This window comes from Pimephales promelas, chromosome 4, assembly GCF_988280905.1.
Source record: "Pimephales promelas chromosome 4, fPimPro1.hap1.1, whole genome shotgun sequence".
NCBI lineage: Eukaryota > Metazoa > Chordata > Actinopteri > Cypriniformes > Leuciscidae > Pimephales > Pimephales promelas.
Window position 1 is genome coordinate 44,370,344 of NC_142772.1, and position 19,840 is coordinate 44,390,183.

Consider the following 19,840-nt stretch of genomic DNA (forward strand, 5'->3'; position numbering starts at 1 on the left):
TCTAGTTACTGATATTCTTCTAAATATCAAAAAAAAAAAAAAAAAAAAAAATCAGCTGAATACATTCGAAAACGGTAAAACCCAACTGTTTAACTCCGGGGGAGTGGAAAAATGAGCCTATTTCCAAAAAAAAAGTGGAGTATCCCTTTAAGTTTGGAATAATTAAGATTTTCGGTCCACTTTAGACATTCTACTAACTCTCAATAACTTGCAACTACATGTCAACAAACTCTCATTAGAGTAGTAGACTATTAGGTTAGGGTTAGTAGAATAAGTACGGACTGAAGACTGCCAGCTCTGCCATCACAGGATATTAAGTTTTTTCAAGTTTATTGTATTTATAAAGCACATTTAAAACAACCTAGGTCGACCAAAGTGCTGTACAAAATATATCTATTAAAATCCATATAAAATAAGAAAACAAAAACATAAATCAAACACATAAAAACAACTTTCACAAAACATTGAACGCACAGTATTTTAACGCATATTAAAATAGAAACTGTCCTTTTAATATTTCACAATATTTTTTTTACAATATTTTAGATCAAATAAATGAAGTGTTAGTGAACTTAAGAGACTTCTTTCAAAAACAAACTTTTGGCTGGTCGTGTATATAACTTTTCCTCACCTGTTTTTGCAGGCCTGTCCATAGAGCCCAGCTGGACACGGCTCCCGGCATAGCTTTCCTCTGTATCCGGGTTTACAGGTACATGATCCATCTGCCGGGTTACACTTCCCATGCACGCACTGACAGTACCGCTCACAGCGCTGACCCCAAAGCCTGTCCCTACACTGACATCGGCCTGAATACTGCTCACAAGGTGAGTTATTACACAGACATTGAGCAGCGCAACTTCGGCCGTACCAGCCAGGGTTGCAGATGCAGCGGCCCGTCTGATCGCACACAGAGTTGATGCTGCAGTAGCAGTTGTTGTTGCACTGCGGCCCCCAGTAACCAGCATGGCAGGTGCATTTGCCCGTCTCCTGGTCACATTTCCCTTTCTGACAGTTGCAGGACTTCTCGCAGTTTTCACCCCAGCGGTTGGGGTAGCATGTGCACTTCCCGGTCACGTCGTCACATTTACCGTTAGGGTGGCACGTGCACATGCCCTTGCAGTCCGGACCCCAGAACTGAGCGGGACACTCTAGGGGAGTCAAAAAGATGCACAGGTTGTAGTTTACAGACGTTTGGGAAGCTGAATGAATCATTTCAGGTGTCATTGTTAAAGTTTACGTGGCTGAAATTCAGATTGCTTAGTTAAATGTTCTTTCACTAGTGCATAAAGTGTCTATTTTGTAAATAAAATTTCTTAATATTAATGTGAGTACCGTTCAAAAGTTTGGGGGAAGGACAATTTTATAGAAAGTAGTCTCACCAAAGCTTCATTTATTTGATCTGAACCGATTTCTATTTGAATATATTTCAAAATGTAATTTATTCCTGATGCAAATTCATCATTACTCCATTCTTCAGTGTCACATGATTTGACAGAAATCGTTCTAATATGCTGATTTGTTGCTCAATAAATATTTCTAATTATTATCAATGAAAATAGGTATGCTGCTTAATTATTATCATTTTTTTTAACTAATCATTATTTTAGATCCTAAAATTATTTACAAAACAAAAGTCTTTAATGTCACTAAGTAAAAGTATTAATTTCTTCAGTCACATGGTCCTTCAAAAATCATTATAATATGCTGATTTGCTGCTCAGTAAAAATGTTTTATAACTTAACTTTATTGATAAATTAGTATTATATTATATTCAAAATTAAAATTCTAATTATATATATTATTAATATTATTTTAATTCAGAATTCTTTGGTGAATAGAAAATGCAAAGTAGCAGCATTTATTTGACATCCGAATTAATTATAAATTATAAATGTCTTCACTTAATAAAGTATTGATTTCTTTCAAAAGTGTGAGATCATTAAGTTTTTTCTTTTTTTTTTTAAAGGCATTGTGTATATACAGTATAGGTACAGTAATTGGCCTTGGTTATGTCTTTAGGAATGAAAAGTCATTTGAGAGGTGAATGAACTTTATAATTATGAATGATTATGAGATTTATCCTTTACAATAATGGACATATTTAAAGAAAGTAAATTCAATTATGATGCCATGTTGTCTTTAAGTCTGCCAGTTTCCAAAAAAAAAATTTAACTAGCAGCACTTTTAATTTTTAGACAATTTTCTTTGTTATATTGAAGCATATGCTGAATTTAGACATATTGAAGGATTTTCTATTTTGCTTTTGCCAATCAGAAGGGGACAATTAAGAGCATGACATAAATTTAAAGGAATAGTTCACCGAAAAATAAAAATGATCATATAATTCACTTACCCTCAAGCCAGGTGTTTATGACTTTCTTCCACAATCAGAATTATATATTCAATAATATCCTGGCTCTTCCCACGATATCCATATTTAAAACTTTATAAACTATAATCAGTGGCTTTCGGCAAACAGCCGTACGCGCATTCACAAGAGAGACGAGTTCCGGCGGAAGGGTGACCTCTGACCCAACGTATGACGTGCACATAGTGAAAGTGTAGGTGAGAATAGAAGCAATTTTTGCGTTAATGACCTTATCATATCAGCCTGCGCTAGAGTTTCTAGAGTTTTATTACAGAACTTGCTATATATCTGTTAAAAGTTTATTTTCTCACTTCTTAGGAGTGCCTTAGGCTAATTATAGGGTATAGATTTTTAATTAAAAAGAAAAAAAGTAGGGCTGTGCAAAAATTAATTGTGATTAATCGCATCCAAAATAAAAGTCTGTGTTTACATAATATATTTTTGTGTGCTGTATATAATTATTTTGTATATATAAATACCTATGCATGCATGTATATATTTAAGAATTATTTGCACTTAAATTCTGTATATATATATATATATATATATATATATAAATAAATAATCTATATGATATAAATATAAATATTTTATAAACGAATAACACATTTTCTTAAATATATACATGCATGTGTGTGTATTTATATATACAAAATAATTATATACAGCACACACAAATATATTATGTAAACACAGACTTTTATTTTGGATGCGATTAATCGCAATTAATTTTTGCACAGCCCTAAAAAAAAGCAACTCACTTGTGTCACAACTTGCCCCAAAATATCCATGACGACAGCGGCATTCGTTCGGTCGGACGCACACCTCGTTCTCATTACAAGTGAAGTTGCCTTCACAGAGAGCTGAGGGGACAAGGACATGGTCAAGATATAAATCCAGTAGGCTAACGTGCTTTCAGGAAGGGATCTAACATACAGGAAATGACACTTACGTGTTAAACACTCTTCACCTTGCTGCGCCCATCCGCTGCAACACGTAATCTCTGATGACCTGATGACAAATCATGATGAAATGATCAAGATAAAGTGCATTGGCTTCTTGAATATTCAATCTACAACATTTAGCGGACATCTCGAAGGACAGCTGATCGTTAAACGTACGTGTCCGCTTATTTTGCAACAGTTTCAACTGTGCACGAGGGGTTTAAGCATATGGAATATTGCAAATGTCTGGGTGCCATCTGTAGCTTCTTCTGAGCTTCACAAGCGCAGATGTTTCATATAGCAAACCCGCATCCACTTGCACAAACACAAGCGTAAGCATTCATTCCATTCTCCACCCTCTCACCGACAGGAGTCATGCGAACCAGACATCCCGTTTGAAGCGATAACTTCATTGCATCGTCAGATGTGGAAAAACAATGAGTTGCTGGATCCAAAATAAGGCCCCAGCCTGATGTGATTAGTAATGCAAATGTCCTGCATTAGGCCAGTACGTCAGTCTAATAAACAGGCAGGTCTATAGTATGAACAAGAAAGCTTTGAAAATGATTGTTGGAGTATATTTAGTTGAACTTATTTAAAGGGATAGTTCACTTTGAAATTCATTTTTGGTATGTTTTAGCTTACCTCAAGGGCATCCAAGTTTCAATTTTGATATTTTTAGGTCAAACCGTTCTTGTCTATCAGTCGTATAAGGCAGGTCTATGGTCACCACCTCAAAGAACATGCACAGAGAAGTTTGTGGTTGTGGTTACAAGAGGTAAAAACGATATAAATAGGCCTACAGTTCGTTTTCTCACACAAACCTCTCGTTTTGGGTCTTAGGCCATCAATGTGTACTTATCAGTCCCTCCAGGATTTCACAATTTTTTTTGTGATTTTTGCTATCAAATTGACTGATTTTGTGGTGGTATTTCCAAAAAATTTGTGAAAAAATTTGCGATTTATATTTAACATTTACCATAATAGTATTCAGTCCTTCCAGAAAAACGTGGAGTTTTTTTTGTGATTGTTGTGGGCAAAAATTGATTGATTATGCGGCCCGTTTTCTTTAAAAATTAGATGGAATATGCGGGATATTTATGCGATTTTATGCGATGAAATTGCAGGAATTTGTAAAAATTGAGGGAACTTGCAAAAATTGCGGTTTGATGAAAAAGAGGAAAAAAAGTGATTCCCCCAACATCCTGTTAATGTAAGAGTCATTTCTTATTACTTCCTTTGATAAACAAGCATACTACATCATAGAAAGCGCTGGGAATATTTAATTTCTCATCTTGTTTTATTTCAGACTGTAAGAGTGTAAATAAGGTGTGGCCCCTTTAAGAGCTGCGTGCTCCCTGTTCTCTCTGCAGTGTTATATGTGCGCCTCGAACACCCCATGTGTGCGGGTAATTTCTGATTGATAATACTTCTTTTATCTTATGTTGTTTATTAAGTAACGATGTGACAGTAGAACGTGCGACAGACAGAATACGAGTTCGATTTGTGAGATGTCAATCTGTCTGGCGTCGCGTAATTGCGTCACTTCATAACGTTCCCATGGAAACAGGGGGAAATGGCTGCTCTTGTGTGAAGCAAACGCAACATTTTTCAACTTTCTGCTAAGATACATGTGACTTTTTTGCAACGAAAATGCGAGGATTATGAAATTATGCAAACCCCGCATATTTTGCATGGAAATCGGCAATTTATGCGGCGAAACTGCGGTGTATTTGAAAAAATGCGGCCCCTGCATAAATATGCGGACTTTGGCTGATTTTGCATAGAATTCAGCGATCGCATAATCGCGTTTTTCTGGAGGGACTGACTTATATTTACGAGTTATTAAACCATGTTTAATTTGGACTTCTCTGTGCATGCTCTTTGAGGTGGTGACCATGGACAAGAACGGTTTGACCTAAAAATATCAAAATTGAAACTACTGTGGAAACAAAGACACCTACATCTTTGATGCCCTTGAGTTAAGCTAAAACATACCAAAAATTATTTTCAAAGTGAACTATCCCTTTAAAGACATTCTTCTAAAACCACAATATAGCTGAAATTGAAATTTGTTTCACGGAAAATCCCTGAATTTGTAGCTCTCGTATGTCATTTGTAGTTCTTTGTATGCATCTGTTTTAAATATACATTTTCAGTGAATAATGACTTAAATTTGGTTAATTCCTCACATGAAGCTATCAAACAGCTTCAGAGGAATGAAAATATATGTGAGTCATAACATCTCTTTTGTAATCCACAGAGGAAAGTAAGTCATACGGGTTTGGAATGACACGAATGAGGAAATAATGACAGATTTTGTATTTTTTTGTTGAGTGAATTACTCTTTTAATCCAACACATATGATCCCGGTGGAATTTTGCATGTTTTATTCAAAGCATCACACAACAGCCCTGCTGCAGAAACTTATTGTTACATCATGCCTTTCTTTTGACAGAAAATGATGGGAGGAAGAGGGAGGAATGGATTTGGGACATAATAAGGACCTGATTCAAACCTGTGTCTCCCATATGAGCACCACAGCACAATGTGTCTTAAGGTTTCAACATGTTTGTAGACTAATAAACTACCATTCAAAAGTTTAGGGTGAGTGAGATTTTTATTTTTTTAAAGAAATCAATACTATTATTCAGCAACAAAGCATTAAATTGGTGAAAAGTGACAGTAAAGACATTTGAAATGTCACAAAAGGTTTCTATATTTTATATATAGATTAACTTTTTATCAAAGAATCCTGAAACAATGCATTATGGTTTCCAGAACAATATTAAGTAGCACAAAACTGTTTTTAACATTGATAGTAGTAAGAAATTGGGAAATTGAGCAGCAAATAGGCATATTAGAATGATTTCTGAAGGATCATGTGACACTGAAATATGTCTACTGGAAAACCAAACACAACTTTATTATTATTTTTCTGTATTTTTGATCAAATAAATCCAACCTGGGTGAACAGAGACTTCAAAACATTAAAAAAAAACCTTACCAACTCCAAACTTTTGATTGGTAGTCAATGGTAAACATTTCAAATTATCCTTGCTATCTCTACTTCAAGTGGCTTCCCGTTTAAATCTGAATACTCTCTAAGTGCTTGTTAGATATAAGACATACGCCGCCCCTCATATTCCGCCACATGTGACCTCTGCGAGGCCTTGTCCACACTTTGGCTTCCTCTGAAGCGTGGGGGCCGCTCTCTGCATTCAGTCAGAGTTTGTTTAGCCTATGTGTGCATGTCTTACCCAGACTTGATCTACACCACAGCCCTGACTTCTCTGCACTGTGTCAAACCCGACACACACACACAGCGAGACCGTGAAACTAGCGCCGCGGATGAAAGCTTAAACAAATGGAAATTGAGCATCAGTCAACAGCTAGAGGGCCAAACTTGACTCAGCAACAATAAAGTCCTGTGTGGAAATTTTGAGCAATTTTGTTAAAAGAACGTGAACTTCCTGTCAACGTCTGTGGTTGCTGAGAATCTCTGTTTGAGAGAATGCACATTAGATGGTATCTGGTGGTTTCCATTTTGATCTAAAGTACAGTAATAGCCATCTGGAGCCAGTAATCGCAAAGTAAACACACTTTTAAACAACCGCGTAAACCGTTCATCGCGTAGAATTCCCCTAAAATGCAACATGATTTTGAGATAAACTATATTCATGCAACTAAATTTAGCTGTGTTGAATTAAAATAATGCTCCTCATGAAGATTATCTGAACACTGAACATATCGACCAGGGGTGTTTTTTAGGGCTGGGTAATAAATATCGATTTCTCGATATTAATCGATTCTCATTTTTACAAACCGATATCGATTCTTAAATCTCAAGAATCGATTAGTCATCCTGTTTCATTTAAATGAATGGGACATTGTATCGCGGCTGTGCGCATCCAACAAATCGCAATAATCTTTGTCCTTTGTTACTATTGATATGAAACAAAGTTTCAATTTTCAAATTACGTCCATTTTCTTTAGAAATTCAAAAACATAAATAGCGTTTTGGCGCTGTGGCGTGAGATCGCTCTGGCGCAGCTCAAGAGAAGCAGCAGCGCTGATCTCTCTTCCGGGTTAATAATACCGGTTACAGCGCGAAATAAACATGAATGAGCATCTGAAAGTGTGTTAAAAGATAGAGTACAACTTATCGAAATCCGTATCACGTCACATTGATTCGCTCAATCTGCGTTTCAACAGTGGAAAGACGTCAGTTAAACAGCTTGTAATCAATGTCATGTATCGTCATATTTACCTCAGAAAACCCACATAAACTCGTTAGTCCACACTCGTTAGTGTTCTTCAATATTTAATGCATATTTGAATAAATCTGGCAAGTTTTTATGACAGCCACCATTTAAATGTTTATATTTCATATAATCTTCTTATTATAAAAATAAATAAAAGTGTAATTTAAGTGTTTGTATAGCTACAAAACAGTTAATTATTACCTTCATATTAGGCTAATGAAGCCTAGTAGGCTACAACTAGACTATAGACCATAGTTTACAGCATTTAAGAAATTTGATTCCCTTGAGAAAAATTGCCATTTATTGGAACTGATATCCAAAATAAACGATTTTGAATCGAATCAAATCGTAATCGAAATCGAATCGAATTGCAAGCTTGTGAATCGAAATCGAATCGAATTGTGAAATTTGTCTCAATACCCAGCCGTTTTCCTGTACAACATACCTCGCTGCTTCATTATGTATTGTCGCAAATTTGACGGTCAACCATGTTGGTTTATGATGTCACACAGGTGGTGGAGTGATAACATTTTTATTATTTTAATTTCATTTTGCTATAAATTGCGGACATGCCATCTGAGGACTAACTATATGATTTCGGGAAACACCGACTCATTGAACTATAGGCTGATAATGATGGAAATTGTACCCATAATTGGCTAAATATACTTTTGGGAAAGCATTTTGAGATGATCAGCAGGTTCAACATGACTAATTAATTTTTGTGATTTTTTTTTTTATTTGGCAACCACTGCAATTCAAAAGTTTTGGGTCAGTTAATGTGTGTGTGTGTTTTTTTTTAAAGAAACTTAAAGCTGCAGTCCGTAGTTTTCCCTCGTTACGATCTCTAATTGCGGTTTATCGCGGAATTATCAACTTTACATGGGTTGTGCCTCGGCACGGCACGGCGCAGATGAATCCAATGTTTGAAGAGAATGTGTGGCTGTCAGTCGCTGTGCCGGTGTGGATACTGGGATCCAGAATCACAAATTCTACTTTTCGGAAGTATGACCATCGTAAGAACTTTCACCAGAAAATGTCATCTGAACAAGTAAGTAACATTCACTTTTGTTCTGACCAACTAAGGGAAAAAAAAAACATTGCAGTAAATCACGCTGATTAAATCTAACGATATCGACGATATCATATCACTTCAAACCGTGCAAATTATACTTTGTTCTCAAATTGTTAATATTAACATCAGCAGCATTGTGTGACTACATTTAATGCATTTCCGTTATTTATCATTGTTTTCGCATGGGCCGGTTGCGGTCTCATTTTTTTGTGTAGCCACTCCGAAATCCGAACAAAGTATTTTGCATTTTACAATGGGTGAATCTTGTCAATGGTGATGTCGTTTCTGGATCCGCCACCAAATTGATAAGTTTATATCAAGTGCAGTGAAAAAAGGCTATAACTCTCCACCAACATCCTCACTCGCAATATAGCCTACTAGCCGAGACTCTTCTTTATGTGTACAGATGTGACGTAATGACGCGAAGACATACTTGAATTTCCCGCGGAAATCCACCAGTACCACTGGAATTAAAAACATTATTACAAGCTTACCGTTTTGAATCGAGCTAAGGCAAGCAGATAGTTTTGAACACTAGCTGGTTTATGTACTTGCTCAATTTTATTTTGGATAATTTTTAACCCAAAAAAAGTTACGGAATGCAGCTTTAATTTAAAACTTAAATTTTACTCACCCTCAAGTTGTTCCAAACCTGCATGAATTACTTTCTTCCGCTGAACACAACAGAAGATATTTTGAAGAATGTCAGTAACCAAACACTTGATGATATATTCCATAGTATATATTTGAAGAGTTCAGATGCAAAAGCCTCTAAATGCCATTTGAAATTTTCTTCTTTAATGATGATTTTTTATCAAACTTGTATATTTAAGTTCAGTAATAATTTCACTTAAATAACAATTAATAGGTAATTATCATTGCCATTTAAGTGAAATTACTGAACTTAAATATACAAGTTTGATAAAAATCATCATTAAAGAAGAAAATTTCAAATGGCATTTAGAGGCTTTTGCATCTGAACTCTTCATTTGTTCTTCCATACTATGGCAGACAATGGGGCCCATCAACCGTTTGGTTACCCATATTTTTCAAAGTATCTTCCTTTGTGTTTAGCAGAAGAAAGAAATCCATACAGGTTTGGAACAACTTAAGGGTGAATAAATGACATAATTTTAATTTTGGATGAACTATCTCTTTAATATTTCTATCCATCAAGGAAGAATTAAATTGATCAAAAGTGACATTAAGGACATTTATAATATTATAATGACATTTAAAACAGTTATTTTAATAACAATATCACCCATTTTGTTTTTGATTAAATAAATGCAGCCTTCATGAGCATATAAGAGACATCTTTTAAATGCAAACCTAACTTTCGAATAGAAGTGTATGCAGGTCATTTCTTTGAAGGGGCAACACTTTTTGTCTTGGGTCACTTGCTGAAATTTAATTATAAAACATAAATAGTTGTTTATACTTAATAGTTTTTTTAAGATGGGTGCATTCGAAAAGGCAAAAACAATCCCTCATTTTTAAATTCAATGTCTGATATCAGTAATACAATAGCTATTATCCATCCATCCATTTACAGTATTTGTAAATGTGTACTTCTGATTTTGATTCATTTGCACATCAATATTGATCAATGTGATTAGACTTCATCTATTCTACTTGGAATGAAAAGTAGGTCATGGATATAGTCTGTTGTGACTAGATGTCACACCCTTGATGATTATCTGTGTTTAGGTTAGAAAAGAGTTTAGAATCTGCAACGAGTGTGAAACTGTACAGATCATTCTGTAAGTCTTGCCGTTTCAAACTCTCTAAAATACTAAGTAGGCCTTGGTTTATTACCAGTTCTATGATATCAAATGATGCATACCACCCCCCACCCCAGATTTAGTTTACATGCATTTTTATGGGCTTTTAGAAGTATTGTAATACCAATTAACTTAATTATTATTCATTTTGAGGCTTTTGTGCAGTATGTAAAAACTATGCCACGACTTCAATGCTTCAGAGTAATTGGTGTCGCCCTCTATCTCTCAATATGTGTGAGTGACCCAGATGTGAAACCGGGTGACTGACACACATCCGATTCAAATAATTTACTATTTGGGACGTCATCAAAGAAAAAAAAAAGGAAGAAGAAAAAAAAAAATTTAAGTAGGCCTACAGTTTTAAAAGCTGAATAACTATTTTCTGTGCACTTTCATATTAGGCTATAATTCATTAGTTTTATAACCACAAAAAAACAACACAATCAGAAATGACAAACACTTGGACCTATTTTTAACTTTAAAGCAAACATAAAAGACTTTATCGTTTTTAATTTGAGCTCTTAATTTAGGCTAATGTAGGCCTTCTTTTTTCATTTTCATTACTGTTTTCTTGAAGTTCACAGAAATAATTTTTAATCGTTGCACTAGAATTGGATTTCCATATCGGCTTGTTTGCTAAATATCTTGCAGAATATGTTCTTTCCCCTAAAAGTTATTCATCCAACTTACCCTGGAATTTTGCACACGTTCCTGCCCTTTGGATTGAGTTCTTGACTGAAAACGGGACACAAGCATAGAAGCAAAAGCACTAAAACCGTTAAAGTGCCCTTTAGATCCATGGTAGAAGAAACAGCATCTCTCCATGCGCCTCTTCTGTTCAGCATTCCTTTCTTTTACAAACTCTAGAAGTTCTGACGGGATATTCTGTATCACCTTAGTCTCAAAACCTTCGACTTCAAGCGTTTGTAAGTTACTTTATCCGCATAAATAGTTTATCCACACTCTTTCAGACTCCAAAGGCTGAGGCAGAGGAGAGAAAAGAGGAGGAGAGGGCGCACAGAAGTTATAAAACCAAACAGTTATTCCCTCCGTCCAGCCCCAGTTCCTGAGGAGAACTTCTGCTTTTATTAAGCGCTCCAAACACTGCTGGATGTAACTGCTGCATTGCTGGAAACTTCTGACACCCTGAGATTCCCGCCGTTGTTTCCAAAACGTAGATTTTCAGAGAGGATATGCTGCTTCAAGGCATGTCAAGAAAAGAAAAAACGTCTGCAAAACTTTATGTGCGTCCATTTTGGAAAAAACACGTAGACTTTAAAACGGTCGTTGTTCTCTTTTCAGAAGGAAAATTCTTAATTAGTGATCCTATCTCTGGCTCCGGCTCTTGGGAATTCGATGCGCCTGCTCTCTTTGGCGTGCAGCGGTTTTCCCAATTCTAACCGAAACCACCAGGAGCAGCTCCTCATCGAGTGGGTGTGACTTTAGTATATGTTTAGGACTTAACCATGCATCCCTCCAGCCCCCCTTATAACCTCCGTCAACATGCTCGCGCACGAGCGCATGCACGCCATATGTAAACACAACCAAACCAATAAATCGAATAGTTTTATTTAAACAAATCCCTCTCACACACAGAGAACTTGGATAAGCTATCAGACCTGTAGAATGGCTGCTGAGGGGGATAACTAAAAAAAGCAGGAGGGATGCATGGTTTAGTATATGTTTAGGACTAAACCATGCATCCCTCCAGCCTCCCTTACTAACCTCCGTCAAACATGCCCGCGGCGCACGAGCGCATGCACGCCTCATTGAGGAGTTAGCTACAACAGTGGTTTATACATTTAAATAGTATAATAGGCTGGTAAACACAACCAAACGAATAAATCAAATAGTTTTATTTAAACAAATCCCAGAGAGAGAACATAATTGTATAGTTGGATAAAATCTATAAAACCTGTAGAATGGCTGCTGAGGGGAAAACTTTGTGCAGTGCAAAATGCAAATTCTTGCTTTGAGAATAGAGATTCGGGGTGGAACACAGATTTGATCAAATCACAAATAATTGACTTGAATTTGAGTTTAAATGGTGTGTGAATGGTGCTTCACACTAATATGAGAAGATGGGACAACTGGTGATGTCTGATGGTCAATTTATTTTACTGATTTTAAGATTTGTTTTACATAAGCACACTGCAGCATAGCATGGGTATAATATATTGTATTTTATTGTATTTTAGTGATTCAGTATATGTTTAAATAAACAGTTTTAAAATTCAAACGTCTCTCTCTATCATAAATAAATACGTAACTCTTTTTGAATAAATACATAAAAAATCCTTAGCTATTATTATTTTTCATGAATAAGTTGTGGATGTCACCAGAAGTTTTGTCAGATTAGTTAAATCTTTACCCTCAGTCTTGTAAAGTGAAATGGCAATACAACGGCTCCCCCCACTGTTAACTTCATGAAACGTGCACAACAAAATGTCACGTCACGTACGTCAACAAGCAAAACAGCAAGATTAAAAAGGCAACATTGATGACCAATTTATGTTGTTTTGGAAACATATTTTATTTGGGAGAAGAGTAGAATTAAGCACAATCAGAATTATTTAATTAATTTCATTTTATTAATGGCAAAATTTTATATTCATAAATGCAAATTCTCCTGTAAAAAAACTAATTTTATTTTATTTAGAAAAGAAATTGAGCTTTATATTGATTCACTCCGGTTTTCTATGAAACAAAAAGCAATTAAAACATTGAAAATATGCAAATATTATAATATCTTTATATAAGTTTACAATACCCCCCAGTATGAAAGACTTTGTAATATCTATGTTATATGTTAATTTTGATGTATACATAAATGTCTGTAATGTATTAAGATTGTTCTTAATAAAAAATAAAAAAAAAAAGATTAAAAAGGCAAGAGTCAATAAACAGTCCTTGTATCGATTTTTGTTCTCGGTGTATTGACATCACCACATTGTATATTATTTGTGTTGCCTAACCCTCTATGTTATTCAAATTAATATTCATTAACACATCAGAATTATAAAACTGATGTTTGCGTGGGTTCACGTCAGTAAACAGGAACGTCACGGGATTTGTACCAATCAGTGAGCCCAGATTTGAATATCGACACAGGTAGCGTGTGCTCAAGGACAGAGTGGTTTCCAAAAAACACCAGGCGATCTAGCCTATGTTAGCCTATGTTTTTTGCACATTGTCAGTAAAGAAGTCTTGAATTGATGTCTCTCCGCAAAATTCTTCCAGCTTTTGCGTTCGCGACTCGTGAAAGGAGTTTTGCTATCTCCACTCATGGTTATCAACGGAGTGTGCAAGCGTTACATTCAACCAAAACACACACTCAAGAGGAGCATGTGTCCTTCAGTAACAACATCTCCATTGACTTTGAACATACCAAAGAAGCCTACAAGAGCAAAGACACCCTTGAGTTACTGAGAAGCTTGGTAGTTTTCAAACTTTGCACCTATGACGTCCTGGTTGATTCGAATAAAGAGGTATGTAACGTTAACTTAATGTATTTAATGCATATAGAATGCATTCATAAAGAGTCTTGTACAATATGTGACAGACTTCCATGAATTCCTGTATTGGAGGAATCCTCTATCTTGTGAGATGATTGTCCTGGATGATTGACAGGAATGGCACCTTGCCAGGAAAGAAGTCATGTGGTTAGTGAGTGTAGAGTTACTGTCAACTGGCAAGGATAGAATAAACCTCAGAGACATATCCAAATGTTTTAAACCTTTAGGACGTGTGTTTTTATCCAGCTGAAAACGCTAGACGCTCGCTTTGGGCGCTTGGCTTGAGAGCGTTTTTTTCCGTTGAGACGTTTCGTTGCTATGATACAGAATATCCTCAGCAGTTGAATGTTGTGACAGTTGGTCGGTGTGGTATTAGTCCCACCCCTCCTTTACTGTGATTGAATGGCTGGGTAAAAAGTGACAGTGATGAGCGCTGCGTTTTATCCAAAGTTGAACGTTTTTCAACTCCCAGCGACCAGTAAAAACGATGGGCGCTCGGCGCTTCAGCGTGAAAAAAACGCTCAGCGCCTCTGTACGATCATGGCGTTTAAAAAACGCGGCGCTCCCATTGAAAACAATTAGAAAACATACGCCAGGCGTGTGGAAAAACGCTTTGGTGGACACACGGCCTAAAGACACCACTTAAAAGGAGTAGTTAACTTTAAATAAAAAAAAAAAATTGCTGATAATTTACTCCAAGATGTCCATGTCTTTCTTTCTTCAGTAGAAAAGAAATTAAGGTTTTTGATGAAAACATTCCAGGATTTTTCTCCATAAAATGGACTTCAGTGGGAACCAAACGGTTCAAGGTCCAAAAGACAGTTTCAGTGCAAACTGCAAACTGTTCAAAGGGCTTTAAACGATTCCAGACGATGAATAAGGGTCTTATCAAGTGAAACAATCGCTCATTTAAAAAAAAAAAAAAAAAGAATTTTTATAAGCTCAAATGCTCGCCTTGCTCTATTTTGTGATGAGCGTTCGTGACTCCTGTTCGAACTCGTTCATCAAAATGAACCATTAATGAGTCCAAAAATGAAAATGTTGGGTGTTACCCTCACATATCAAACCAGTGCTGAAAAAAAAGAAGATATTTTAAAGAAATTTGCTACTGAACAGTTGATGGACCCCATTGACTTCCATAGTAGGAAAAATACTTTGGAAATCAATGGCTACCGTTAACTGTCTGGCTACCAACATTCTTTAAAATATATACTTTTTGTCTTCAGCAGAACAAAGAACAACCTGAGGTTATGTAAACAATGGCAGAATTTAAATTTTAAGGGTGAACTATCCCTTTAAATATTGCTAAAAAATGAAATCAGATCATACTATAACATGTGCATTGTGCATGCTTTGACAATTTGATTTCTGTCTCCTACAGATAATAGATCTCAGCAGAAAGCTGTTAGGACAGAAGATGTTTGAGCAGTTGATGAAGTTGACGTTCTACGGTCAGTTTGTGGCGGGCGAGGACCATCAGTCCATCAAGCCTGTAGTGCAGAAGAACCAAGCGTATGGAGTGGGAGCTGTGCTGGATTATAGTGTAGAAGAGGATCTCTCACAGGAAGAAGCTGAGAGGAAAGAGATGGAGTAAGTGGTCTCTTGTAGTTCTGGTCCCTACATCCGCAAACTACCGTGTTTAAGCTGCTTCCATCGATCGGAGGTAAGGTGAATGGAAAGATTTGTGAGCAATTGAACAAAATAATGGTGCCTATCGTCTATATAGGAGACAGTTACTCAACATTTGAACTGGTCTGCAAGCATTTATTCACAGAAAACATGATCCAGACTTGACCAATTAAGGGCCAGATAAATAAACCGGTGATATAGATCACACCAGAATATAAATGAATGCAATTATTTTGCTCCATAGAGAGCTATAGTGCTTAATTTAAAGCAGCTCATTAAGAATTTTTGCTAGTTGCAGGTTTAGTGAATACTTAAGTGTTTTGAAAACTTCTTGGCCCTCCTAGTTTGCATGGCAGTGTGCATCTGAAAATCTATTGGTCTGAATTGGTCTTTAAGACTTGCTTTGCATCAAACTAACTACTTTTCGGTAGAGGGCCTGGAGGTTAATGGCCATGCTGTGATTTGTGCTCATGCCGAGAGCTCACAGAAATAGCCTGAGATTTGATCTGTTGTCACAGATGTAAACAAAGTGCAGACATTTCATTGGTTGTTTTGGTAGAGGCCCATTGTGTCTGATTGGCTTATATTCAGGACATCAACACGCTCACTGTTTAGGAATTTGGTCTCGTGGAACACATGCAAACAAACACTGCTCTTTATTTCTACAGTAGTTTATACTGTATTGAGACAATCGGTTTAGACCTGTTTCTCTATAACAAGCATCACTGTTTCTGTTGTACATACTTAGGGTTAGGAATTTGAACAAATCCCTGTCCATGAATGTGAATTATTGGGGGAATGTGGAGCCTGGAACCCCTAATTAAAGCTTGAACAAAAAGAAAACCAAAAAGAATTTGCTTGTTATTTGACAAAACATGGAGAGATATGGAGTGTGTCCCAAATAAGTCACTTAGGATTTGGAACAAACTTCTGACTTATGTATTAAACTTTGGAGTTTTGAGAAGTAATTAGACTTATATAATTTTCCCCTGGCTAGTTGGTCACCTTTTCACATTTTTGTTTCATTTTTCATCTAAAATGTATATTTCCTTTTTAATTCAACTTTATTTAAATGAACAATAACGTGTTTAATAGTTATAGTTTCAGTTATGGTTGGGTGGTTTGATGCTATACTGTAGATATTGTGGCGACAGCCAATAAAATGTCTATCGTTAGAGATAGTTTTGATGTAAAGCTCTCAAATTTCATCGAATAGATGAAAATGAGATGAAGATGAAAAAAGGCTTACAGGTTTGGATTGGCACAAGGGGGAGTAAATTTTCTAATTTTCAGTGACGGTGTCTGTTACTGATTAAGAAGAAAGGTCAAAAAATCAAATTGATGGTTGCACAGATGGTTCCTCAGAGACTCCCGCTGCCATTCTTTCTCCAAAATATATAATACCCCACGTGTGTTGTGTCAAAATGGCCAAAGAACAGAGGGGCGGAGTAAGCAAAGCTCATTATCATTTAAAGACACATGCACCTAAATGGCGTACTTAAAGGGTTAGTTCACCCAAAAATGAAAATTAAGTCATTAATTACTCACCCCCATGCTGTTCCAACCCTGTAAGACCTTCGTTCATCTTCGGAACACAAATAAAGATATTTTTGATTGAATCTGAGAGCTAGATCAGTCCTAGATAGACTGCCTAAGGGACTGGCTCTTGACGGCCCATAAAGTCATTAAAGAAAAGGTTTAAATATTCCATGTGCCTACAGCGGCTCAATTATAAGTTTATCAAGCGACGAGACTACTTTTTGTGCGAAAAAAACATAAATAACGACTTTATTCGACTATTCTATTACTTCCTTATGGGCGCATGCGCGAGAACTGAGACGAGGACGTTCTCATTCGTCTACTTCTTGTTACCGGCTGCTCACCGCTTAGGAGTTTTACCGCCCCCTACCGTATAAGATGATGTGCTGATATAGCTGGAAGCGCAAAACTTTCTGTTTACAAGCAGAGGAAGATGCGCGCTGTACATACGCTTTTCAATTAGCATATTTTCCGCACTATAAGGTGCACTTAAAAGCCTTTAATCTTCTCAAAAAACGACAGTGTTCCTTATAATCCGGAGCGCCTTATATATGGATCATCATCTTATACGGTAGGTGGCGGTAAAACTCCTAAGCGGTGAGCAGCCGGTAACAAGAAGTAGACGAATGAGAACGTCCTCGTCTCAGTTCTCGCGCATGCGCCAATAAGGAAGTAATGGAATAGTCGAATAAAGTCGTTATTTATGTTTTTTTCGCACAAAAAGTAGTCTCGTCGCTTGATAAACTTATAATTGAGCCGCTGTAGGCACATGGAATATTTAAACCAGGACTGATCCAGCTCTCAGATCCAATCAAAAATATCTTTATTTGTGTTCCGAAGATGAACGAAGGTCTTACGGGGGTTGGAACAGCATGGGGGTGAGTAATTAATGACTTAATTTTCATTTTTGGGTGAACTAACCCTTTAAAACAGAGCTGTTTTTGACCTGGTAAAATGAGTGTTTTCTCACAATACTAATGAGAATTTTAAATCAAAGTATATTACAAACTTTTCATTTAGACCCTAAAGAATCATATTAACTTATGATATGACCCCTTTAATGTTAATCAAACAAAAAAAGATAAAATAACTTAACTTGATTAACTTTTGTAGCTTTATACAATAAAGACTATGCAGTGTTTTATTTTTACATTTTAAATTATTATATTTTTTTGTACTATTTCGAACTACATGTTAAATAAACCTTTTGTTCTTGGAAAACCTAATTTAATTCATATTTTTGGTCATATATTTGCCCTATTGTTTGTAATTTGCTTCTATTTCTTATTTTTAATAACAACAATAAAATAAAATAACCAAAATAAGTATGTGAGCAAGATCACCGTCTGCTGATATACAGCCATATCGCACGACTCGTGATATTGCGTTTCTACAACAGTTTGGCGGAACAAGTGAGCAATAATACAACTATAATATAAAACTAAAGCATCCATTTAGTAATGCCCTGCTTTTTAAAAATATGCTCTCAAATGTCATTTATATGCTTTATTTCCTGTTTGTTAGCATTACTGGGACATTTACACATATTATTTGGCAAACAGGAGATAGAGTTTTCAATGTATGCAATTTGTTGTATACTAATTGCAGGTGTAGTGTGGTTAGAAATGCAGTTTGTCCATATCTCTAGTTGGAGATTTGTTCTTAATAATTCTGAAGGGGAACTCTTTGTCATTCATTCCAAGCTGGAACTGAACCTGTGACCTTTATATTACCAGCCCAGGTCCTTAACCATTAGTATCCCCTACATTTCAACAGCTGTGTCAACGTTTTGACATTTGATTAAAAAAATGACTTCATTTGTTCTTGTCATTGACCTTTTGTAAATTACAGAGTGTCACAGCCATACCCGAGGGTCTCCTGCTGGAAATATAAATGAAATTGTATTGCCTGAGAACTGAGAGGAAGAGAGAGACGGAGATAGCCTATAGATGATATGCCATTTGTATCATGAGGAAAAGCCAGTGATACAGAGTAAGATCCAATAAATGGACTTCTCCTCCACATCACTGCTTTCATTTCTGAAAGCGGCTGTCAGACGTCTGAGTAATTTTATAGGCGTCCCTGTCAGATTGCTCTGCAGAGAGAAGTGCAGTTCTCCTCATCGCCTGTGAGGGGCGCTGAATCACCACGGTCACTCACCTCACTGAAGAAACGAGCTGAAATGGAGCGTTTATTGGAAATGCTCTTTACAACCACAGAGGACCCTGGCTGGTCACTGGCTAATAAAAGCTAATTTATGTTCGTGATGTGTGTTTTAGAGCCTCTGCCCCTATCAATATTGCATTAACATCCACCCCAATGGATCCTGTAATGCTGTTATACAGAATAGAGTGCTCAGCTTGGCTTTTCTGCATTGTCAAGGGGGTGTTAGAGGGAGAATGCTGGAGGATGTGGCATTTGAGTAGGTTGCCTTCTAATATGCAGGAACCCTGGCTGATCATTCCATGAGTTCTCAGATGACATTCCTGCCTTGTATCATTTCGAGGAATAAACTGTTATTGGTATGTCTTGGTTTGGTGCAGACTGCCATTATAATAATAACAACCATTAATCAACTGTAATTGACTTGTATTGATCTAGGAATTATCTGCTATGTAACATTCAGCTGATGTCGGCCCAAGACAATTCCACAAAATCTCTTTGCTTGGGAAAAAAAAATAAGATACATAGATAGAAAAAGAGATATATATATATATATAT

At 36.3% G+C, this 19,840-nt stretch overlaps 2 protein-coding genes across 2 annotated transcripts in view; one reads left to right on the forward strand and one right to left on the reverse strand.

Moving 5' to 3' along the window:
- Positions 1-11,884, reverse strand: part of scarf2 (scavenger receptor class F, member 2) — a 41,853-nt gene extending 29,969 nt beyond the window's left edge. The window contains exons 1-4 of the mRNA XM_039658945.2: positions 11,127-11,884; positions 3,321-3,379; positions 3,130-3,231; positions 632-1,148 (exon numbers count right to left, since the gene is read on the reverse strand). Of these exons, the coding sequence (XP_039514879.1) occupies positions 632-1,148; positions 3,130-3,231; positions 3,321-3,379; positions 11,127-11,281 (833 nt within the window). The 5' untranslated portion in view covers positions 11,282-11,884. The remainder of the gene's footprint in view (positions 1-631; positions 1,149-3,129; positions 3,232-3,320; positions 3,380-11,126) is intronic.
- Positions 11,885-13,532: 1,648 nt separating this feature from the next.
- The window catches only part of prodhb (proline dehydrogenase (oxidase) 1b), a 28,307-nt gene continuing 21,999 nt past the window's right edge, over positions 13,533-19,840 (forward strand). Inside the window, exons 1-2 of the mRNA XM_089130563.1 lie at positions 13,533-13,924; positions 15,333-15,541. Of these exons, the coding sequence (XP_088986689.1) occupies positions 13,652-13,924; positions 15,333-15,541 (482 nt within the window). The 5' untranslated portion in view covers positions 13,533-13,651. The remainder of the gene's footprint in view (positions 13,925-15,332; positions 15,542-19,840) is intronic.